General features: G+C 39.5%; 1 protein-coding gene and 1 long non-coding RNA gene across 3 annotated transcripts in view; one reads left to right on the forward strand and one right to left on the reverse strand.

Annotated features, from left to right (window-relative positions):
- LOC110068503 (long-chain-fatty-acid--CoA ligase ACSBG2-like) overlaps positions 1 to 24,241 on the forward strand; it is a 25,785-nt gene continuing 1,544 nt past the window's right edge. The window contains exons 1-20 of one of the 2 annotated variants that reach the window (XM_089295214.1): positions 1 to 119; positions 446 to 574; positions 4,413 to 4,798; positions 6,393 to 6,481; positions 13,389 to 13,509; positions 14,199 to 14,282; positions 15,008 to 15,109; positions 15,477 to 15,524; positions 16,097 to 16,198; positions 16,683 to 16,751; positions 17,246 to 17,304; positions 17,943 to 18,065; positions 19,071 to 19,122; positions 19,614 to 19,859; positions 20,912 to 21,028; positions 21,274 to 21,307; positions 22,010 to 22,149; positions 22,408 to 22,599; positions 23,234 to 23,288; positions 23,806 to 24,241. The exon at positions 23,806 to 24,241 is cut by the window's right edge and continues 1,544 nt beyond it. In XM_089295214.1, the coding sequence (XP_089151340.1) occupies positions 484 to 574; positions 4,413 to 4,798; positions 6,393 to 6,481; positions 13,389 to 13,509; positions 14,199 to 14,282; positions 15,008 to 15,109; positions 15,477 to 15,524; positions 16,097 to 16,198; positions 16,683 to 16,751; positions 17,246 to 17,304; positions 17,943 to 18,065; positions 19,071 to 19,122; positions 19,614 to 19,859; positions 20,912 to 21,028; positions 21,274 to 21,307; positions 22,010 to 22,149; positions 22,408 to 22,599; positions 23,234 to 23,288; positions 23,806 to 23,885 (2,190 nt within the window). In that variant the 5' untranslated portion in view covers positions 1 to 119; positions 446 to 483 and the 3' untranslated portion in view covers positions 23,886 to 24,241. Of the gene's footprint in view, positions 120 to 445; positions 575 to 3,970; positions 4,799 to 6,392; positions 6,482 to 13,388; positions 13,510 to 14,198; positions 14,283 to 15,007; positions 15,110 to 15,476; positions 15,525 to 16,096; positions 16,199 to 16,682; positions 16,752 to 17,245; positions 17,305 to 17,942; positions 18,066 to 19,070; positions 19,123 to 19,613; positions 19,860 to 20,911; positions 21,029 to 21,273; positions 21,308 to 22,009; positions 22,150 to 22,407; positions 22,600 to 23,233; positions 23,289 to 23,805 lie in introns of those variants that run through there. The other variant, XM_089295213.1, reaches the window with a different exon arrangement.
- On the reverse strand, positions 3,083 to 5,321 carry LOC149108352 (uncharacterized). The gene is made up of 2 exons (XR_016208907.1): positions 5,050 to 5,321; positions 3,083 to 3,282 (listed from the first exon to the last, which is right to left on the reverse strand). It is a non-coding gene; the product is annotated as an uncharacterized LOC149108352 (long non-coding RNA).

Below are 24,241 nucleotides of genomic sequence, written 5' to 3' on the forward strand. Positions count from 1 at the left end.
ATGGAATACCGTGAATTGTTTTCTTAAGTGAGCCGAAGCTGCGACGAAGAATTGAAATATAAGTCGAGTTGGTATTTCGGTCGACCTTTGGTAAAGAACGACGGAGTGGTAAATTCGAGGTACGTAGTCCATTGAACTTTATTCAACCTCGGCGATTGAAAAATCTAAAATATCAATTTCGTCTGAACTGCTAATTTGAAACCAATTGTTATCTACAATTTACGCGTTCCCACATGCATAACCATTTTTTCCGTGCTTTCATCTAAGTGGTCAAGATAAACACTCACATGGCTCTCATGATGGAATTCCTCGACTCACATCTGTTGCAGAAGTATTTCTAGAGTTCAGAGGACAGCTAGCTATCATTGATAATATTCTCGTCTCACTGACTTGGCAAATAAACGAGTCAGGAATCATACTACTAACTTCGACTTGCTTTCATCAGTTATAGAACGATTGGATTTGGAACAAGTACGATAAGATATGTCTTCGCCTGTAGCACCACTCGACACTGCCTCCGATCAGACTACAGACGATAAAGTCTCAAAAACCCCGGAAAAGTCGCATCACAAAGGTGAGTTTATTTCTTGGCAGAGCTCGCTGTTAATCGCTGCATGAGTTCCTCCTGGCTACACATGAGAGCCGAGAACGTCTTTAATGCGGGTTTTAAAAAGATAATTATTTCCGGCGACTGATATCAAGTGCGTCAATTTGCCTTGCAAATATATCAAACGAGATGTTGGTTTACAATGTTCTTCGTGACCGAAGTCTAGACTGTAAACGAAGTACGAGCTTTTTTCTCACCATTCACTAGCTACGTGGTCTAATATACCAATTATATATTTATATGTTGTGTAATCCACTTGGAAGTACAGGGAAATATTTGGTAACCTTTGTTCCGGTAACCTAGAGCCTCTAGAACCCAGACTCCCATTCATTGGAGGAAGAGCAATAAAAAAGCGTGTTTTTCCACATGATTTCTTGGTTTCCTAAACCTTCTTTCCCTTGAGTATGCTTAGTGTCCGTATTATCGAGGTGTGGGTTTTAAAAAAGGAAACATTCGGGCTTTGTTTCAGCATGTAAGAGTGTGTAGTAGACTCCGGAACGGGAAACATGCTATTGCTCGCTTTTCCCACACATGCTGTAGTAGTCCACAGACATCCCAAACTCACGTGTCGATAGATAAATGGTGTTGCATAACAGTAGCTATATTTATGTTATCACTGAGTCGATTTTGCTGTATTCAGCTTTCAAAATAAGCTTCCTTTTGTCACTTGCTGTGCCCTTTTGCCTGTCTTTCGCTAATTGCGTCTTGCAATGGTGCTTAAGGCGATTTTTTCGAGCTGTTCTCTGGTTCGTTGCTCTCTTTCCGGCCTACGTGAGTTTGGGCTACCTGTGGCTGCACGTGCTCACCTAAACAGAAGTCAGACTGAATAATGTATGACTCGTTTGAATTGGTTTGAATCTTATATTCTACATATTTTCACTAAGCTCCCAGAGAAAGGAAACAAAACGAAACAAAAGCGTGTTGAAATTTAATATGAATGCTAATGAGGTCATGAATGGTTGTTTTGATTTCAGCGAGGTTTTTTAATAATTCCAAAAATAATAATAAGGGTATAAAAAGTCGAAAAAGGTCTTTTGACTTGCATAGTAACCTGACGTGATTATTTTATGGGTCATGGCTCACGACAGTTTCTAACCGTTCGGGTGATTGCAGTTGAGTTCCTTTTAATGAAATTATCATTTTTGTTTATGAAATTATCATTTTTTATGACTGATCCTAGAAAATGTGCATGCCCTGTATGGTGTTTCATTTCTTTCAAAAATCACATGTGTAGCCTAACATCCAACTTTACAACTGTCAACAAAAAAACTGTCTAAAACTGTCATTCAACTTTCAGCGAACTTTACCATTGTCAGCAAATCGGACATGTGTTGGATGTCGAGCCATTTTGCGTGTATTTTTGATAACTTTAATTTTAAGTTAGGTCACTTTCACCTCTTACCAATTGGTCAAATATTTATATCACAATAAAGGATTAAAACTGTAGAAGAACTCAGAAGAAACTCAGGAAAGCCACAGTGAAGCATGAAAACGCAAAACTGTACAAGATCAAAACGGATTGCTTTAGGGTAAAATTAAAAAAAAAACAAACAAACTATCGGCCCGACTTGAGTTACACGAGCGATTCAGCGAGCGGAGCGATCTAGCGCAGAGGAGGCTGGCGCTGTAACGCCAAGAAAGTGACTAAATTGTCCGAAATGCTGAGATTTCGCCAATAAAAGGCTGTTGGAGTTTCGACCTAATAGTTGACAACAATAACAGGATTACCAGTGCTGATAGCTAAATTTGAATGCTAAGTTTATGGGTTCATTTTCGACAGCCGCCAAGTTAGATGTAGACTCTCTAGCCTGTCTCTCTAGTGTAGCGATCCAGGGGCTGCTAGTCGGTACGATACGATATTTTCGGGCATCGTCCCGACCAGTAGCCCCTGGGTCTCCGAGGATGAGTTATTAGGCAACATTAATTTCTGGTGGATAGCTAGGCAGCCTTAGTGCAAAGGCCTACCAGCGGATAGGGAACAGCATACAAGTTTGCAGACTGTGTATATATGAGAGTGTTTTTTCTGTTCAACTGTAATTTGGTGCAATCTAAAAATAGCACCTGAGTAAACGCCGTTCTATATTCCACCAGCACTGTAGTATAGTATAACCAGCTGTATGCATGACGGTGCGATAACTCACGGGTCACAGATTATTTCGTATTAGTATATCTTTCACAGGGTTTGGTGAAAAAGACGGGGGGCGGGGTTCCGGGTCGTAGCTAGGGTCCGGGTTTCTCCGGGGTCAGTGGAAAACAAGGGGAACCGGGTTCTATAAAAAACATGGGATACTGGAGTCCGTGGACCACCTTTTCTTTTCCAACTTAGCTGTAACCCGGCTTTTTCGATCACTGTCCTAATTTCCTTGGTGATTGACGTTTGCAAGAAGTATGCATAACAAGTTTTAAAATTCACCCTTCAATGTCTTCAATACAATAGTTTTACAAGGTCGCGTATGACCTACACTAAACTGCAACTGCATTTTACTAGTTTTATTGTAGTCTCAGGTTTAACATGTAATCGAAGTTATGAAACGTATTAAAACGATTCAGATGTCAGCTGTCCACTCATCTGGTGTCTGTATCGATCTGTAGACTAAGCTCCTCCTTATTCGCTTCCTGAAGTGGCTCAATTTTCATGATGAAAATGTCACCCGCCTCGGACTGATCACTAAGAACTGTAGAAATACAAACGAAAGAAAGAGAAGCCCAGTTTCGCCAGTTCAGCTGAATTGCGTGGAAAAATATTAAAATATTGCGTGTTAGTACAGTGTTAGTACATGAGGGAATTATAATTCCGGTAGGAAATATGGGGGAATCCTTGTTTACAACATTTGGCTCATTGGGATAAGCAATTTAGTTTCAGATGGAGCTACAAATAAATCGGTTCGGAATATTGAAAGGTAATAATAGTACGATGAACTCCGCCAACGAATATGAGCCTGATGTATTGAATACTTTTTGTGCAACACGGGTTTAAAAACTCAAAATTTTACAAAGAATGTATGAATTCATTAGCGCTTTTGCCACCCAGACATTTTGCAGGTTTTGAAAGACAATTTCTCCTTGAATATTACACCCAAAGAGCTAAACATTTCACCATATATTACATGTAAGTTTCATATTTCCTTCAGTGCGCAAAGCCGTATGTAAATGAGCAAAAATATAAACAATGACGTCAGCATGAATCCCCCTTTCCCGCCGAATGGGCAAAACGTCTCCAGGTGGCAGGTGTTGAGTGAAGGAAGCTTGAATAGTTACACTGATTCTGATTGGTTCGTTTCTCCCCACCTCCTGAACGCCCCTGCATCAACCCTGCATCTTGTTTCAAGTATGTTTTTCGCTTCCTCTACTCTTCATATTTTATTTTGCAATCACTTACTTCTTATTTTGTTTGAACGAAGCCAAATTTCCTTTGTTGTAAAGGATCCACGGGTGAATGTTTGCATTTTTCATACGAAAGTCGTGTTTCCGGCCGCCGACTTTCTGATCAAAATTCATATTCCCCCAGGTACAGTGCACGTAATCACACGAGCTGCTAGTAAATATCTTCGTGTAGCGAAGAACACGAGGGCTTTTTTACAGTAAGATTTGTATTTCTTTGACCGGTTGAAAAGAGCATAAGGAGAACAGTTCAGGCCACATTTCACCGTTTATACTATAAACTTCATGGCTGCGTCAAATAGTGCCCAGACTGTCGATGAAAACGGCATCAAAATCGCTCAGCCAAGCGATATCATTTTGGACATCAAGAGCGAGACGAAAGCGAAAGACGTTCACATTATTAACGGTTCTGTGCATTACACAGGCGAGGACATAGCATCTAATGGAGAAATCAGTAGCAGTCTGGAGAAAACATTGGTACAGCAAAACGGTAACGGCATCGAGGAACAAAAGGACGACCATCCAAATGGGGACGCGAAAAGTGCGCTTGGTGACGACGAAGGAATCGTCAAGCCGGCTCCTGCCGAATCGCCGTGGACGGTTCAAGCAAATGGCGTTGTTAAGCTGTTATTAGGCTCAACGGAAAGCACCAGTCGCACTCCTATGACTGTCGTACAGGGTCTTCAACGAGCTGTGAGGCTAGCACCAACCAGGACTGCTCTTGCAGTGAAAAGGAACAACGAGTGGGTGAAGTGGACCTACACCGAATACTACGAGGCTGTATGTTCCGCGGCAAAGTCATTTATCAAGGTTTGTAAATGTTTAGTCATTTAAAACTTACACTAAGTTTAAATAGTGTGCAAGAAATGTTGTTTACGTCGAAAGTCGCCATTGCGTTTCGGGAATGTCTAAAATTATTCCCTTGGGTACTTAAGGCTTAGCTTTAGTTATTGTTCTTTACGTGGAGTTGATTGAATAAAACTTAAATTCTTGCTCATATATTGTTGGGGTTCTTAATCGGTTTATGAAATTCAATGATTACGAGATGTTTAAAAACATACCGTAAGCTTCAGTTTTGAAGTTCGCGTAAAGTTCCTTGCAGAATCCGTAATTAAGCATTCATTAGAATCGATTTAAATCTTTTGTTTTGTTGCGACGTGGACAGATCGTTTTGGAAGAATTTGTTCTCTTGAACAACGGTTTTGCATTTTCACGTAGCAATTTACATTGACTTGCCAGTTCATCTCCTTTTCGGTCAGCATTTGATCACACGATTTGGCTGCGTAACGTTTAAAAACTGTTTGGAGTGTTTTCACACGTTGTTGACGCACAAAACCTGCCAAAACATATTAGAAATCGAGATCTGATTAGATTGGCCTACTTTTATTATTAAATATTGAAAAGAGTAGCTCAAGTCGTAATACAGTCTAGACCAAATGCAAACACTTTGATGGGATAAAATATATGCCAAGATTAATCTCTGACAAATTGTTACGTAATCTTTGTTAAATAGTGCAAAGCATAGAACTTTGGAAACTGGAATATTATTTGGTACTGGTAGCGCTGTTTACAGTGCTATATCGGGCAGAATTAATCTGAAATAATTTGAATTCCAGTTCATGGTGATGGTGGAATACTTGTTATAACTAATGGCTATGAAAGCCTTACTATCAAATTCTATTTGTAAGGCTAGTTACTGCATCATAAACCAATGGGCTGCACACTTCGAATGTGCATGTGAGCAAACTTTAACCTTGTGTCAATATTTCCATTGGCAACGTTACAAACCAATTGATTCATGCTTTAAGGATGGTGGCATCCCTTGTTTCTGGGCATTATTACTGTGCACATGATTTGTGTTGCAAATGTCACACCACGTTATAATTAAGTGCACATGCTTAAGGAAGAAGTGTAAGCAGGTACATGTATAAGGCTTGGTACTATTTGTGACCCTCTCTTTTCCTGAATGCTACTGAAAAGTGTTTATCCTTTGGAAAATCCAAACCCAAAACTTGTCCTGGAGAAGCTAATTAAGCGAGGTAGTGAATGTGGCGACTCTCCTGTAAAAATGACAGAGGTGCTTGTTGTACCTTCTCAGAGTGTAAAATGTATTAACCATATTGCTTAAAATCGCAACTGTAAGAGTTGCTTGGTGTAGTACCCAATGTAGGGTATTGAACTGACAGTTACATTACTGGTGTACTGTAGGTACACTGAGCAAACTGTCAGTCAGTACTGGAACATTGCATTGTAGCATTAATTATACAGGAACTACAAGAAACATTGATTAAAAAGACCAAATTCAGCTGGTATTTAAAAGTAACCAAAGAACATTTCAACATCTTGTAAGTCAAACAAGAATGTGACAAAATTTCACCTTTCAAAATTCAATTTTTTTCCACAGCTTGGGCTAGAACCTTACCATGGTGTTGGAATCATTGGATTTAATGCTCCAGAGTGGCTCATCTCAGACTTGGGGGCTATTTTTGCTGGGTAAAATAAGTAACAACTGATATTCTTCTTAATGTATATAATTTGTGATTAGAAACAGATATGCAATCTGTTATGTTTTGTGTATGTGAACTGATCATTAACTTGTTATAATTAGTAAGTTAATTATTTTAGAGTGGGTTTTCACTTGATTGTGATTGTGATTGTGATTGTGATTGGTTTCACATTACTATGCAGCCTAAGTAATTGTGCCACATTGTCATCTACAAATCAGAAGTAGATCTAAAAGCAATCATGAATTGATTGCATGTGTTTTTCTGTGTCTCATATACATGCCAGCTAGATGTAGTTGCTTAGAGTTTTGATTGGTTCACTGGATTGCTAGTGTCCTTTGTTATTGGCTAAAATGATTCAGGGCTTGACACTAACAGTAGCCAACTAGCCACAGACTAGTAGAAATTTAGTTTTGGCGAGTAGGTTTTCGATTTCCACTAACCACTTTGGCTAGTCAACAAAAAGAAATTGGCTGAACTAGTTTCTGTCTTCTTCAAGGAAGACAAACACAAAATTTACACTTTTCTGGGAAACAAGGTCAGAATTTCATTGTGGACATACATGTATCATGGTACCGCACAAGTGGTGTTCAGCATGTATGCAAATTCAACTTTGTTTACTTTTCGCTGGGTGATGCGTAAACGGGCAACTGAACATGTTAATTTCGTTGAAAGAAATATTTGACAAACAAGAGAGCATTTTCTGAAAGCACACATCAATGCTCTTTTTTGTTATCAAATTTTTTTCACGTGCAAAATAGTGCAGCCTGTAAAGGGATAATGTAGTGTCGCTATATTGCGTTACGGTCATGCGCACTAGGAGTCGGTCAAGTGAGTAGTATCGAAGATTACTGTAATTTATTGTAAGGGAATAAATAACAAGTATTCACAATCAAGGACTCCATAACTGGCGATGAGGATAACTCAAGCGAATTCCACTACAGCAACACTTCACTTAATCGTCACTTTGGATCGAATACACTGGATAAACAATGGCAAAACATGTTCAGTTTTCAACACCACGTGCGCTGGCCGCCATTTGTGTAAGGCGGGAAACCAAAGTTGAACACTCGCATATTGTCATCATAATATTACATCGAAAGATTACATCGAAAAATTACCTCAAAAGATTACATGGGACGATCATACAGTTACTGAGGCGAAATGGCGAATGTCTTACCTCCATTTCCTTCATTTTCCGTCCATGAAGACAATGCTTCAGTCGGTCCACGTTGGAAAAAATGGCTGAAACGTTTCGAAATGTATCTCGCCGCTCATGATGTGAAAGATGCAACACGCAAGAGAGCGCTGCTACTATACTCCGCTGGTGAAGAGGTCAGCGACATTTTTGAAACACTTCCAGATCAAGGAGAAGAAAAGGACTATGCGAAAGCAGTGACTGCTTTGAATGCTTATTTTCAGCCAAAAGTAAACAAGACCTACGAAATTTACCTGTTCAGAAATGCTTCTCAGAATTCCGGTGAATCGCAAGATTCTTACTGCACATGGCTGAGGCGTCTTGCTCAAACATGCAAGTTTACCAACGAAGATGAAGAAATCAAGTCACACATAGTCCTGTCCTGTTTATCTTCACGATTACGGCGAAGAGCTCTATGAGAAGACATGGATCTCAAAGCCTTACTCGACTATGGCCGTGATCTAGAAATGTCTGACAAGCAAGCTAAAGGCATCGAGGAACAGGAAAAGCTAGCCAAAGTAGCAGAAGTCCAAGCGGTGAGAGAGGAAAAGCCAAAGTCGGAAAACAAGAAGTGTTACAGGTGTGGAGAAAATTACCCTCATAAAGGACGACCTTGTCCAGCAGTGAATGAAACTTGTAAACATTGTCGCAAGAAAGGCCATTTCACCAAAGTATGCTGAAGCAGATTAAATTTCAAGAAAGTCAATACAATGGATGAGAAAGGTGGCGATGAATCCACCGACGAGGAGTACACTTACTGCATCACTCTCCACTCCATGCGTGACAAGATACAACCGTTTACTGCAGTAACCATTGAAGGCAAGAGAGTGAAATGTCTTATTGACTCAGGAGCGGGAGTGAATATCATCGACACATGTTCTTTCAATCAGTTGTAAAACATTCACATTACACCTACCTCGAAGAGGATCTATGGCTACCGATCTTCTCAGCCCTTACCAGTCATTGGCAAGTTTGAAGCTGAAATCATGTCGGGAGTAACAAGCAAATCGACGGTCACGCAATTCTGCGTTGTTGATGGATGTGATGGAAATTTGATAGGTTATGAGACGGCAACTGATCTCGGGCTGCTACACATAATTAACAGTGTGTCGACACCCAAAGTCGATAACATCATCGAGGATTACGAAGATTGCTTTGAGGGGCTGGGAAAGATGAAAGGTAGAACTGCAAAATTACATGTTAATGACCGTGCAAAACCATTGACCCAGAAGTACCGCAGACTACTATTTCAAATCCGTGATCAAGTCGAGGCTGAGCTCAAGAATTTAGAGGACCTTGACATCATAGAAAGAGCTGAAGGTCCAACTCCCTGGGTCTCTCTGATAGTTGTGGCCCCAAAGAAGACAGGAATACCCATATGTGTCGATATGAGAGTGGCCAATCAGGCTATAGAACATGAGCGACATCCAGTACCCACTGTAGAAGACCTGATCGTTGATCTGAACGGAGCCACTGTTTTCAGCAAGATAGACTTAAACCAAGGATACCACCAACTTGAGCTGGACGAAGACTCCCGGAGCATTACTACTTTTGCCTCGCACATTGGCTTGTTTCGCTACAAGCGACTGAGTTTTGGAATTAACTCAGCAGCTGAAATCTTTCAGAAATCCATAGAAGAAGTGCTGCAAGGAATTGACGGTGTTAGAAACATTTCTGATGACATAACAGTGTTTGGCAAGAACCAATCCGATCATGATGATGCTTTACAAGCTGTTCTTCAGAGAATGAGAGAAAACAGTCTAACCGCAAACCCTGCCAAGTGTCTGTTCAACCAATCATCCATTGACTTCTTTGGTCATCACTTCTCTGCAGATGGCATCGGTGCAGATGATAAGAAGGTTGCATCCCTCATTAATGCCAGACCCCAACAAATGCAACTGAGGCACGCAGCTTCCTCGGTTTGGCACAATACCTCGCACGTTTCATAAAGAACTTTGCGTCCATCTCTGCTCGAATCTGTCAACTCACACATCAAAATGCTAAGTGGGTGTGGGGACCAGAACAACAACATGCATTTGACTGCCTCAAAGCCAGCATGGCGACTCCAGAAATCATGAAATACTTCAACCCCTCACTCAAAACGGAGCTGATTGTTGATGCCAGCCCAGTCGGCCTGGGAGCAATTCTCATGCAAGTAACAGCAGATGGAGGAGCAAACATTGTAGTGTATGCCAGCCGCTCACTCATGGATTGTGAAAGCCATTACAGCCAAACCGAAAGAGAAGCTCTTGCAGTGGTCTGGGGAATTGAGCACTTCCACCTATACCTCTATGGGTCATCCTTCGAAGTTATCACAGACCACAAGCCGTTAGAAACAATCTTCAACAACCCCACTTGCAAAGCAACTGCACGAGTTGAGAGGCTACAGCTATGCCTACAGCCGTACAAAACCAAAGTTGTTTACAAGCCAGGAGCAAACAATCCAGCTGATTACATGAGTCGCCATCCGGATCCTACACAGTCACAGGCTTCCAACCATTTATCAAGAGTTGATGCGTATGTTAACTTTGTAACCAATAATGCTGTTCCCTCATGCCGTTATGCTTCAAGAAGTAAAAGATGCGACAGCAGCTGATGAAACATTGCAGAGTCTAGCAAGAGTGATAGCAACTCAAAAGTGGCACAAGGCTGGAAGAGATGTCAGTCAGTACCAGCAGATCAGGCAGGAGTTGTCAGTATCAAATGGCGTAATTCTGAGAGGGACCCGCATAATAGTTCCCGAGAAGCTATGAGATCGAATGATTATGCTAGCTCACAGTGGACACCAAGGAATTGTCAAGACCAAGCGTCTTTTGCGAGATTCAGTCTGGTTTCCAGGGATAGACAGAATGGTCGAGGAAGTTGTCAAAGGGTGCCTACCGTGCCAAGCTGCAAACCATGATCCAAAGCCAGTATGTGAACCTCTGCAAATGTCCCCCCTACCACTAGGCCCATGGCAAGAGCTCTCCATAGATTTCTGTGACCCCTTTCCAAGTGGAGATTACTTGCTCGTCGTGACTGACGACTTCAGTCGGTATCCAGAAGTTGAAATCTTGAGGTCAACATCAGCAAAGGCAGTGATTCCTCACCTTGACAGCATCTTTGCCAGGCAAGGGATCCCCGAGATAGTAAGAACAGACAATGGTCCACCATTCAATAGTGAAAGTTTTCAGATGGTTGCCACTCAACTTGGTTTCACACATCGCAGAATAACTCCTGAATGGCCCAGAGCAAATAGAGAGGCGGAGAGGCTGATGAAGACACTGGAGAAAGCAATTAGGACAGCTGTTGTTCAAGGCAAGAACTGGAAACAAGAGTTGTTCATCTTCCTTCGACAGTACAGGGCCACCCCTCATAGCACCACAGGGAAGTCTCCTTCGGAGTTGCTGAATGGACGAAAACTCAAGTCCACATTACCTCTGGTGCAGGTTGATCAGGCATACCCAGAGATCAGACGAGCTGATGCTAAGAGAAAGGAGAAGATGAAAGAGTATGCAGACAAGTGCAACCATGCCAAAAACACAGACCTGAATGTTGGTGACAAAGTATTGATAAAGCAACCAAAACAGAACAAGATGTCTACACCATTCAAGGCTGAGCCATTTGAGATCACAGACGAGAAAGGAAGCATGATTACAGCCCAAAATGCGGAACACACCGTAACAAGAAATGCGTCATTCTTTAAAAAGCTGCGCTCTAACATACCTGTACATACCGAGGAAGAACAGTCTACACCCTTCATTGATGCAGCAGAAGCAGTTGAACCAATTGAGACAGTTGAACTACCTACAGTTACACTAGTTGAATCACCTAGAAACGCACCAGTAGCACCGCCTGGAAATGCATCAGTTGAACCACCTACAGTTACACCAGTTGAATTACCCCCACTACGCAGATCAGAAAGAGCAAGATGAGTGCCTGATCATTTCAAAGACTATGTTACTTGAACATTGCTCAAATCAATGGTTTAGTGAAAAAAGAACATTATTGCATGAACATTGTCTGAACTTTTCAGACTTCGTTACTTGGACATTACTTAGGTCAATTGCTTAAAGGAAATAACTTGTATGAACATGAACAGGACTGATAGATTTAGGAAGCAACATGTTGAGTTTCGTTTTTAAACTTTACCTAGCTCATTATTCAAGGAAAGGAGAGGTGTAGTGTCGCTGTATTGCGTTATGGTCATGTACACTAGGAGTCGGTCAAGTGCGTAGTATCGAAGATTACTGTAATTTACTGTAAGGAAATAAATAACAAGTATTCACAATCAAGGACTCCATAGATAACATTTCATTTAGTGTAACAATACGTGGGTGATTTGTTGTTGCATGCATACTTACAAACTTATTACTACGGAAATAATTAGATGAGAAAGATTTATTTCCTTTGACATTTAAATCAGCCATTTTTAGCCGTTGAATTTCGCCAACGACAGTTTACAGTACTGTTCAGATAGTTGTTTTGCTTTGGAAACATTTCTATGGTGCCTGTCTGTGATGAAGTCTCAGTTTTTACAGTAACATCTTGGGGGTCTCAATTTTTTTCCCAGGAAGTCTCAAAAAAAAAAAAAAAAAAAAAAAAAGAGCCTGAAAGTCTTTTCGGGAACTGGAACTTTGAAACTAGTTTAAGTGCAGTATAATTACCAACAGTATGTATTAAATAGACCAGAGTCACCTGCGTTGCGCTTTCAAGTCTTGCTAGTAATTCTGCTGTTATTGGACCTACCTGAAATTTTTGCAACACGTTAATTTTGTGAATTTCAGGGTTTAAAAAAAAATCGCAAAATTAAAGTGACGTGAATAAGTAAGTGTTGGGAACATAACACCTGATACTGTTGACAAATAGTACCGCCATTGCGTTTTTGTTACTTTTGACATTATTGTACCTTTGATAAAGTCAGTTTACTAAATTCAAAGAGATGTTTAAGTAACATTGCCAAGGAAATAAATTTTGTGGTACTCAAAAACACAAAGTTAAAGTGATTCAAAATACAAAATTTTTTCAAAATTGCCGAATTTAAGTGTCGTGAAATATGAGCACCCCCAAATGGCAAAATAAACATGTTGCGAAAATTTCATGTAATAAGGTCGCCAACCACAATGCTTGGCTAGTAAAAAAAGGTTTTTGCTAAGAACATCTAAGCAGTCACTAGCCACTAGGCTTAAGTAAGTTGAAGAGTTAGTGTCGAGCCCTGTGATTAATTTTGGTGTTGGCTGTATGATGTCAGTATTAAAGCCTGATCTATCTGGAGGCACAGTGGCCTCATGGTTAGTGCACTCATTCCTGGATCGAGCATCCGGATTCGAGCCATGGCCAGGGACGTTGCGTTGTACTCTTGGGCAAGACACCCTGTTTTTACTCTCACAGTGCCTCTCTCCACCAAGGAGTATAAATGGGTACTGGCAAATTGTTGGGAAAACCTAACAAATTGTGGGGGAGTGACCTGCGATGGACTAGCATCCCATCCGGGGGGGGGGGGGGGTAGAAATACTCCTAGCCGCGTCATGCTACAGAAACAGAGATAAGCTCTGGCAGCTATTAGCCAGTCGACTCCAAGGCTTCACTTTTTTTTTGTTTCAAATTTACAATTAGTTTGTGAACTGCTTATTTTGTATACCATGAATTGTTCATGATATTAAATTAAATTTTATCAAGGATTTACTAAGAATATTATTTTATTTTCTTTTTTGCTCAGGGGTTTAGCCGTTGGTATCTATACTACAAACTCTCCTGAAGCTTGCCATTATGTTGCCGAAAATTGTGAAGCCAATATCATTGTTGCTGAGAACAAACATCAGCTTCATAAAATTCTTAAAGTGAGTACTGCACTTTATAGTTTGATCAATGCAACTTGATTTAAGAAGTATGTTATTGCTAAAAATATTCAGTTTCAGCACATGCACACATTAGCCACCAAATAATTCCAACATATTAATGATAAATAAATATATAACTATTACCAAATATATAAGTGGTGATATATTAATGGTTGCCAATATTAAAGAATGGATGGATCAAATAAGTGAGGGTGGAAATGAGTATTGAGAAAAAGGGATTCAACAAGTGGCTTATTTATGGAGTGAAAATCGGTAGATACATTGGATCTTGTAATATACACAAAATTATGGTCATATTAAATAGGTCATCATATTGAAGGGGCTCATAAAATATGAAAATTACTAAAAGGTCCTATCAACTGGATGGTCATCAGGCTAGACTCTACTGTACATTTAAGTTGTAGTGTTCATTACCTAACTCTAGCTAGTAGAGAGCAAATGGTGGACTAATGGGAGAGTGGAAAATCCCACTGGGATATATTTTATATTCAAGGAGATCAGCTTGACTTGTGTGAGAGGTTACATGTAGGTTTTTATGAGGAACTTGGTTGAGGTGCTCGGTCAACCTCAAGTGCTCCAAATTTTGCAACTATTTGTTAAAATGTTGAGCTCTATCATGCGATGTTCAATTTTGAACTTAGAAGGATTATATACTTTTAATTATGAAGATTTGGGACAGACTGCCTCATCTCAAAGCAGTAGTGCAGTACATTGGAGAGTTGGAGGAGGGATTACCACCTAATGTATACACTGTGAGTGAAGCACTGAAATAAATATACATGTACATTTAATATTTATTGATCCATTCATTAGTTCAATCATTCAATCATCAGATTGTGCCAACATTGGTCATTCAATCATTTATTTCATTCTTTTGATTGAATTTTCCAATATTTATTAATTTTCAAACGTTTCCAAAGACTCCTGCAGCCTTTGAGAGATTTTGGAAAGGTTGTCGAGGAAGGTGGATCTAGAATCCTTGATTATATCCTTAGTACATTTCATGATCTGGCTATTCCTTACATGTACAGTGAAATCCCGCTCTACGGACACCCGCTTAATATGGACACCTGCTTCTAATGGACAGTTTTCTTTGTCCCAACAGCTAAAAAGCTCATATATTTTCTCTTAAATTAGCCTCCTTAATAGGGACACCCGGATAATGCGGACACTTTATCATGTCCCTTTGGTGTCCGTATTAACGGGGTTCCACTGTACATGCACGGTAGCTCCTACAAACATGCGTCTATATTATGAAACTCACCTAATGATCGCATCACAAAATTTAGTTCCAATCTTTGATATATGCTCTCTCTCTCTCTATGTAAATACACAAATTTATTGTTTATTATGTACACACTGTAAGCATACATGTAAACTCTTGTTAGTTAAATCTTGCATCAAGTGTGCGGGTGAAAAGAACATTTTTGAGTGTTTATATATCAATGTTAATTGATTTTCTTGACTTGATTTTTAGTGGAATCAGTTCATGGAATTTGGAAAAGAAGTTCCTGATGATGTCCTTCAGCAGAGGATAAATGATTTGGCACCAAATAAGTGTTGTACACTTATTTACACTGTACGTTCCTTCCTTGACCTTGTATTATCATGGCTTAATATATGTTCCTGTGTTCATATCACCAGATATGTTATGGCAGCCACTAATTAGTAAATTTGTCCAACATCAAATAGAGTTAACAAGATGTCATTCACAAAAAAAAACTGAGCACTTTTATATACAGTCAAGTAATTAAAAGGTGAAACCATGTTAACATTAATAACCCCCCAGGCAACTCTGTAGAGTCATCTGATGATGTTCACTGTTTTATCCTGTTAGTCAAATCAGTTACTCGCTTTCTCTCTTGTTGTCAAATTGACGTTAACTATGTGTTACTGGTATTTATAAGTGTTAATTAAACTAATAAAACATTTTCATTATCTCCTAGTCTGGAACCACTGGAAATCCAAAAGGTGTCATGCTTTCACATGATAATGTAAGTACAGAGGAGTCACTGCTTTAGTCACTGCATTGAGTTAATTTAGCAGCCTTGTGCAAGCATGAAATTAATTAATCATTCTTTTTCTTGTACTTGCACTTGTGCCTGCATTTTTTTTATGCCATGTGAAAACTTAAGACACCACATGAGCACAAGGATTTCCTATGTCTTGCTGTGTCAGGTCAATTTAAGTACTTGTTCCAGATTCCCCTGCTCCTGGGCATTTGAGCAAATTGGTGGAGGCTGAGGTGAAATTGTGCTATGCCGCACAAACTAGGCCCCAAATTTTGGTATCGGTATGTGCGCATCATTGTTTTGAACTGCCATGCTTGAGTGTTTACGTTTGTGATGTAGTAAGAGCCAGATTATTCCGTGAGACACAGCAAATTCCAAAATCATAAACCCACTTTTGGATATCCATTTTTCACTTTAACCCTCTGAAATCCCTTGTTTGAGTCCCTGGAACTTCCAATGAAAGACATTTTGCACTTTTACATCTTCCCAGAAGTTTTTGCTAATAGTTTTCAATCATATTCTATTATTAATTCCCTTTAACCTATTGTTATTAGCTATTGTGGACAGCAGAGACTGCATCGCGGCATGTGAATGCTGGAGAGAAGGTGGTGGAACAATGTATCAGTTATCTTCCTCTCAGCCACATTGCAGCACAGGTAAATAAATTAATTCTGATTTGTGTGCTTCCAGCAAATATACGCAGTGTATACCCCCACTGAAAGTTAAATTGGCCATTCTGAAAGGATCAAAGGAGGGAAGACCTGATATTTTATAGGAAAGTGTGACGCTACCATGGTATTTCCAGATGAATTAGGAAAGAGGTCCCAATCAAAGAGACATTTTGTGGGGAAGGTATATAGGATGTTTGTAGAACAAGACATTCTGGGTGCAATGAGACGGGGTTACAGTGTATCCCTTTGATTCAACCTTTGCTTTATTTTTTATGAGTCAGACAACGTATGAGAACTCATCCAGTGGGTATGCCCTTTGAATTTTGCCAACTCAAATAAAATTGCCCTATTTTGATTAAAGTTGATTAAGTGCATGTCCAGTACTGGTGAGACGTGGTTGGTTTGTGTTTAATTATTTATAAACCCCTGCCATTAATTTAACAATCATTCGTTCCCCATTCTGTTGTAGGAATTAGACATCTTTATGCCCATTTATCTTGTTGGTTCTGTTTGGTTTGCTCAAGCAGATGCCCTGAAGGTAATTACTGATAAAATTTATATGCCCACACATCATGAGTTATTAGAATATGCATGTACCAGTGTATCCTTGAAGTTGAGCATGCAAATTTATATAGCTACATGTATCTAATCAAGACATTTTTCTCTATTAAGAATTTTTTGTACTTTGTAAGAAAAATACAGTGTAGGTTATGTTAAATCTTATCAACAGTTTTCTTTTACCTCGTGCAAGATTTCTTTTTAGACAAGCTCTCTAGAGGCAAATAAATAAAAATAAAATAAATATTTTTGATATATGTTTTATGCAGTTGAATGTGTGCATGTCAGTACTGTTAAACTGCCTAGTAAGTATTTTTAAGTATTTAAAAACCAAGTAAAATAAATAAATAAATAAATGAATAAAAATTGTAGTCATATTCTACTACTGTGGTACATGTAAGTAGGTGAATGATTCTTAATGACAAAGACATGCCAAAATTTTGTTCTTTTAAATCATTATTTGTCAATTTTTAGGGAACACTTGTTCAGACCTTGAGAGATGTTAGGCCAACTCTGTTTTTTGGAGTCCCAAGGTAACATGAACAAATAATATGTTTTAGCCCTGCTCTTTGTATGCATAATGCATGCCACTGATACGTGGCAATGAACAATAAATGTCTCTGGAGATCATGAAATTCCTAATAATCTTTTGATTTGGTGTGCTTACTTAAATTCCATATTAGTTTATTATAATTCATATTGATTATCAGTACCTAATCATACCTTATTGTTATGTATCAGTGGTAATCAGGTGAGTTTGGTTGATCCAATTTTTTGTATTTTGGTGAGATAAAGTTGGGCCAAAGTACTCATAGTGAGCAAGACCATAAATCTGGCCATATCAGGGCAGTGACTTGACAATGAAGAAACTGCGTTTGTGATTGGCTACATGTAACTGCAGATATTGAATGTATTTTTTCAAATCCTGACTAAAAGCCTGTAGTGTCGGCTGTTTGTATGTTTTGACTTTGCATGAGCTAGACCCTAAGGTGCTGGTTCAATTTGGATTATCAGGGTACAAAAGAGGGGGATCGAGGTGACGTTTTGTTGAAAGTAAAAGCATTATAATTTTCATGTAGTATTCACTACTTTTGAATGAGCTGTGATGGCCTACACTGCATTCACAACAGAATGATGGAAAACTTGTTGCTTGTTTGATTCTTGATAACAGAGTGTATGAGAAGATTATGGAAAAACTGAAAGAGATTGGACAGTCAGTCACCGGCATAAAGAGAAAGATGGCTAACTGGGCGAAAGGTGTGGCACTTCAAGGGAACATTAACCTTGAACAGGGGTATGTGTGGTCATGATAGCTTTAAATTACAATGCTGTGCAATAATTAAAAACTACAACGTACGTTGACGCATGCATATAAACTTGGATATTCCTTACAAAAGTGTGTGCATTTGGAATAGTCTATGTAAGATGTCCTTTGCATCTTATAAATACATGGCAATTAGGATGCGTTCACACAACGGCGGAGGACTTTGAAAACGGGGCTTTCACTCTCAAAACGCATCAAATGTTTTCCGTCCACTACGCGGGGGGAATTTAATAAAGTAACATTTACCGGTCATTTTGGATTTGTATATGAGGAAAACTCGGTCAGGGAAATCACACGATGTTCTGTCGCACTTTGTAATAATCATCGCACTTTGTAATATCTCTCGCACTTTGTAATAAAACTGTCACACTTTGTAATAACGCTTGTCGCACTCTGCAATAAAATAGCTGTCGCACTTTGTAATAACAAGTTGTCGCACTTAGTAATAAACTAAGCTGTCACACTTTGTAATAACAAGTTGTCGCACTTTGTAGTAAGCTTTCGAATTTCCTTTGAATAGGGTGTTTGGTAGAAAAATTTGTCCCCCAGGGCACAAATACGTTCTTCCTTGATATTTCGCTCTGCATACTGACTGTTGTGTTGACATGTGTTTACTGTTTCCAGTCAACACATGTACATATTTAATAAACATATTGAGGATTTGGTATTTAGTGGAGTGTAGAGTTAGGTGCACCGTCCTTCTTTAAGATTGCGGAGCAGTAAACACAGCACATTTTGATTGGTGTGGTGAGGTTGAAGTAACCGCTTGTTGTTTTTGCAGCAGAACACGAGTTTGGTGGACCCGGCACTTACATGCGGCATAATATCTGATTGGAAAAATACTTTAGATTGGTCAAACTCCAGATTGATTTTTAATAGTAATCACTGTAGTACCGGTGATCAGTGCTACTATATAGCCTTAATTGTTAGTACATGTGTGATTTTGTTTGTTTGTTTGTTTGTTTGTTCCTTCAGACGCCAAGTTCCGTTTGGCTGGACTTTGGCAAATGGATTGGTGTTGAAAAAGGTACTGCACGAAATAAAAGACTTGTACATTATGAAAAAAGACCTGTTTAGTGTGCAATCAGCAGCACAGTTTGTGTAACGCACACCCAATAAATTACAAGTGGTTTTTTTTCCGTCTGCAAAACCTTAAAGCTGTTTTTATTGAGAAACGTTAAATAATTATATAAGAGTCTATCCTTCTCCTGGTTATTCAAGGGTATTAAAACTGAGAGAGATTGGACATTCATGTTCTGGGATTATCAATTTCGTCCGAGCAAGTTTTCCCATTTTTTGTCCAACTATGACAAACACAAAATTAGGGAAATGAAAACTTTGTTTTAATTTTAACGCTGGATTCCATGCATGCCACAGCCACTAAATTGAAGTGTCGCTATCAATTAAACGCACCTCAACTATGTCGACGCTAATGCAGGGGGAGTTCAGTGAACTTCTGGAAACACCTATCAAGTTGTACAAGCCTAAGTTGTCTTATATTATTTTTATTTCAACCAGATCCGAGCAGCCCTGGGAATGGACAGGTGTAGGCTGGCTGTGGTAGGCGCCGCCCCTGTTACCATGGAAACCCTGCGATATTTTCAGAGTATAAACATTCCACTGTTCGAGCTGTTTGGCATGAGCGAGTGTAGTGGTCCCATGACCGTGTCCATTCCTGGGCATGTTGTGTCCGGAAGCTGTGGCATAGCTATGGACGGAACAGAAATGAAGATTATCAATGAAGACGAAGATGGAAACGGAGAGGTCAGCTCAAATGCCACAAGGGATAGGGACGGGAGTACCTAAGAGAATAGGTTAAGGAAAGTGCAATGGAATTCAAACTCCCGGCTGGGTAAATATCCCATAGCCACCGATACTGAGGGGAGTATTGTAGGGAGTTTAAGAAACCACGATGGCGACGTTTAAGAAACCACGAGGACAACGCCGATTAAAAAAGGGTGCTGTAGCAGCTCTCGTAAGGTCTCACATGAATGGCTTGCTACCCGTTGGGAGAACAATAGAACAAACAACAGAAACAATGCCCTTAGCCCAAAAACAATAACAGCTGCTAACAATGAAGAGAATTACAAGCTTACGAGAGCTGATTAAAAAGTGATTTGATATTTTACCTACGAATTTCGCGGTCCTCTAAAGTCACTTACTTTATTTATCACTGCCCAAACTATCACGAAAACTGAATCTGGAACACAGAAACAGATTTGAAGCAGAAATGCAGTTTCACTTCCAGACAACGCAGAATGTGGTCGTTTGACTTCGCGGATGTTCAGACCATCAGGATCAAGAAGAAACATATTAATTATTTCCATTTGTTTTCTTTTATTATGTTCTTTTATCATGTTATTATATTTCTCTTGATTTTACCGTATGCTTATCCTTAATTTACACTGTCAATTACTTTTACGTATTTCCGGTATTACGTAAATATCGGCTACATAAAAACACGTCCCAATGTAAAATTCTCATTGTACCTGAAGAAGGCTGGTTTGGCCAGACGAAATATAGTACACCTTCAAAAAGTCATCCTACGTTGTGGCGGTTTTTGCTTTTGTATTCTTCTATTATAACGCACGTGCACAACCATTGTCGTTTAGCGACGTTGCCGTTGCCGTTGTGGTTTTCTTTCACTCCCTACTGTTCGATATAGCACGCTTTGGGTCATTGCACTCGCCATTTTATTTGAAATGCTGTGTGTGATGTGAAGTGTGATGTTCTGGCTTTAGGTAAAAATTAGATATGTGCTCACATTTTAGAACATCTGTTTTGGTTTTTAACCATTCTTGTTGTTTGCCTTTCAGTTATGTATCAGGGGACGCCATGTTTTCATGGGATACTTGAAGAACGAAGAAAAGACAAATGAAACTTTGGATAGCGAGGGCTGGCTACACTCCGGAGACATTGGAAAAATCGACGAGGTTAGTTCTGCTGTGTGGAAATTAAACAGATTCCGGGTAATCGAATGTTCCCTATTATAGGAAATTAACACTCCATGAACTGAACGCGAATTTGTATGCGTTATACTATCGAACGTTATAAAGCTATATCTTCATTATTGTCACACTAGTTTCTACAGTCTTTTACGGTATTTTTATCTCTAATTTCCATCAATAACCGTTTGAATGTGATTCAGTAGCTAGAGATTTTCTTTCCTCCACTTTAGAATGGACAACTGTACATAACTGGCCGAATCAAGGGTGAGTAAATCCCATTATCTGTCATAAACACTTATGAAAATAGTAAAAGAAATAACAGCACGTGTTTTAAGAAGAATAAGTAATATCACTTGTTATAAAAATCTGATCGGGCGTCTTGTTCTCGCAGAGTAAATGTTACGTTACTCATAGCTTCATGTGTGCCAAACGGTGATCAGACGGTAGCCATAATTGAATACAGGATACCGCCCCAGCCTGGTGTTCAAGATGTCGGCTCCACAATTGAACACGCCTGTTTGACTTTTGTATTTTAACACTTCACAGTCTTGGTCTTGTAAGATATCAAGAAAATTAAACCTCTTGGTCTTAGAGTGGTTTTCAATTGAGTGTCGTAAAACCAAAACCAAACCAATTACGTACCAATTAGACTACTCAGCCAATCTCAAACCATAGTAAAAACAAAACCAAAACCAAAACCAAAGTAATTGCCTGATTACTTTCGACACTCAGTTGAAAACCGCTCTATATACGATTAATAACTACTTGTCCTAATTCTCGTCAGGGTTTTCCAGGCGAAGTAACACAATCAGATCTCTAAAACTTTGATGCCATATCATATTCTCACAACTTGCGTAAAAAGAAATTTATGAAGATCAGTAAGGAGAATTGAGAAACTGTCAAACTTGCATGCACATTATCTCGCAAAATTGACCATCTAATGAATGTTGTGATTTTTTTTCGCAGAGTTGATTATCACCGCTGGCGGTGAAAATATAGCCCCGGTCCCGATTGAGGATGCTATCAAAGAAGAAGTTGCTATAATCAGTAACGCCATGGTAATCGGAGATAAGAGAAAGTTTCTTTCCTGCTTCTTAACTCTGAAGGTAAATACACAACCTCGTAGCTCTGTCTGCAAATAGAGTTTATCCCCATTATGCAACCAAGAGCTAAACCGGGCAAATCTACCTGTGTCATCATGCCTTAAGTTAGTACTTATAGGCCACAACATATTGCCTCCGAGATTTGAGAGGGGATGGTAGGGCGAGTTCTCATGGTGGGGCAAGTCGAATTATTGCTGAAATGTAACTTTCAGCCGTTAACTTACCGTTTTGTGTAGACCAACAGTTATTTTTTACGGCTAGGTTGTTGTCGATGTAGAGACTGGCGAACCATCGGATAAACTCACGGATGTTGCCCTCCAGTTCTGCAAGTCCGTCGGCAGTGAGGCCACGACAGTTTCTGAGATTCTGTCAACCAAAGATGAGAAAATAATGAAAGCCATTCAAGACGGAGTCGATCGAGCCAATAAGAAAGCTGTGTCAAGAGCTCAGAAGGTACATAAAACATTGCCAGAGAATGAAATGTTTTAAGCTTTAGAAGAAAAGCAACCGCTGCATGTTTGTGCTAAGGAGGTGACGTTTCAAACAGGTAGCCTTTTAAAGTAGAAATTGTAACGTAAGGCTAACTAGTGTGACTTAGGAGTTGTGTGCAACTCTTAGTCGGAAAACAGGAATGTTTGTTAAAGCACTCGAACAGTTTCCGAGTAGTTTATCATATCACAATCTAGTACGAGCACTTACTAACACTCCGAAAGTTGTCACGGTGGCATCGTGTAATTCGTTCGTGTTCCTTAGCAACGTCGGAGACGAAAACCGTGGGTTCGGAGAGTTCTGATAAGCAGGATGTCGACGTCAGCTGATTCTTGATTGTTCTGGTTGCACTGGTTTGGGAAAGATCAGGTAGACGAAGAGGACGTCATTATGTTAGGTCCTTGAGCAACGTTCTTTGCTCTGTCGTGCGAGGCGTGCCGATAGGTAACGCTTAACTGTTGAAGAACCTCGTCATATAACCTGTGATTGACTAGTATTTTATCATCTCATACTGCCATAACGTCAGTTAGATACGGGTTGTTATGAATAGCTAGGCTTCGCAGGAGACTTGAATTGCTTTTCCCCTATTTTCTTCCAGGTACAGAAGTGGGCTCTTTTAGAAAAAGACTTTTCCATTCCTGGGGGAGAGCTGGGTAAGATCTTCGGTGTGCTTGTTTCTTATGTTGAACCCAGGTCTCCCGCATCAAGCAGCGTGAGATCTGGGTGCGAAATTAGCTTGTTGCATTGTTTCCAGACGTTTAGCACAAATATTGTGGGCACGATAGCAAGGACAGCCATCTAATTTCATTCATGCCGTTTGTCACCTTAAGATTCTCCTGACCATCATTATTGTATTAATCTTTATGAATCATTAAAGCACTAGAGTACAGTGTACTTTTTGCGCGTTTACATAGCCTCGTGTAAACACTAGGAAGGTCAGGAGAATTCGAGATAGTTCATAACTTTCGAGAATTCTCCCAGCCTTTCGAGTGTTGAGATGAGGCTATGTAAACACACAAAAAGTACTCTATTGCTTTTATAAAAAACGTCTCAATAATACGAGCGAACCAAAAACGTCACAACCGTGTTATCGACCAATGAGAGCGCGCGTAGTATCTCCGTTATTTTATAATTATTATCATTAACATCAATGTAAATATATTTTCTCAGGTCCTACTCTAAAGTTGAGGCGACCTATTGTGGCCAAGATGTTCAAAGACAAGATTGATGCTTTCTATGAAGAAGCATAGGGTCAAATCGAACTCTGATGAAGTGAATTTGTATATACATATATCGCATATGTATACATGTAAAACAGCACATTTTTTAATGAGCTTTAATGGGAAAACTTGAAAAATTTCGCGTGTTAACCTGGGAAACTCGTTATTAACTCGTTATTAAGCGAGGTAATAACCTTAAAAGTAAGGTCCAATATCAATATTCCTATTTACTGGGCTACTTATTTTTGTTCCTTTTGATATGAATAATGACTGGGCGAATGTACATTGAAGGTAGCACTGATTTGTAATGTAAAGAGGAAAAGCCAAGTTATGAATGAAAACCGTGTCGATTCACTAGGTGCCCATGGGGTTAATGTAAGAAAGAT

This window comes from Orbicella faveolata, unplaced genomic scaffold, assembly GCF_042242905.1.
Source record: "Orbicella faveolata isolate gen_17 unplaced genomic scaffold, um_ofav_v1 contig_26, whole genome shotgun sequence".
In the NCBI taxonomy this organism is placed as follows: Eukaryota; Metazoa; Cnidaria; class Anthozoa; order Scleractinia; family Merulinidae; genus Orbicella; species Orbicella faveolata.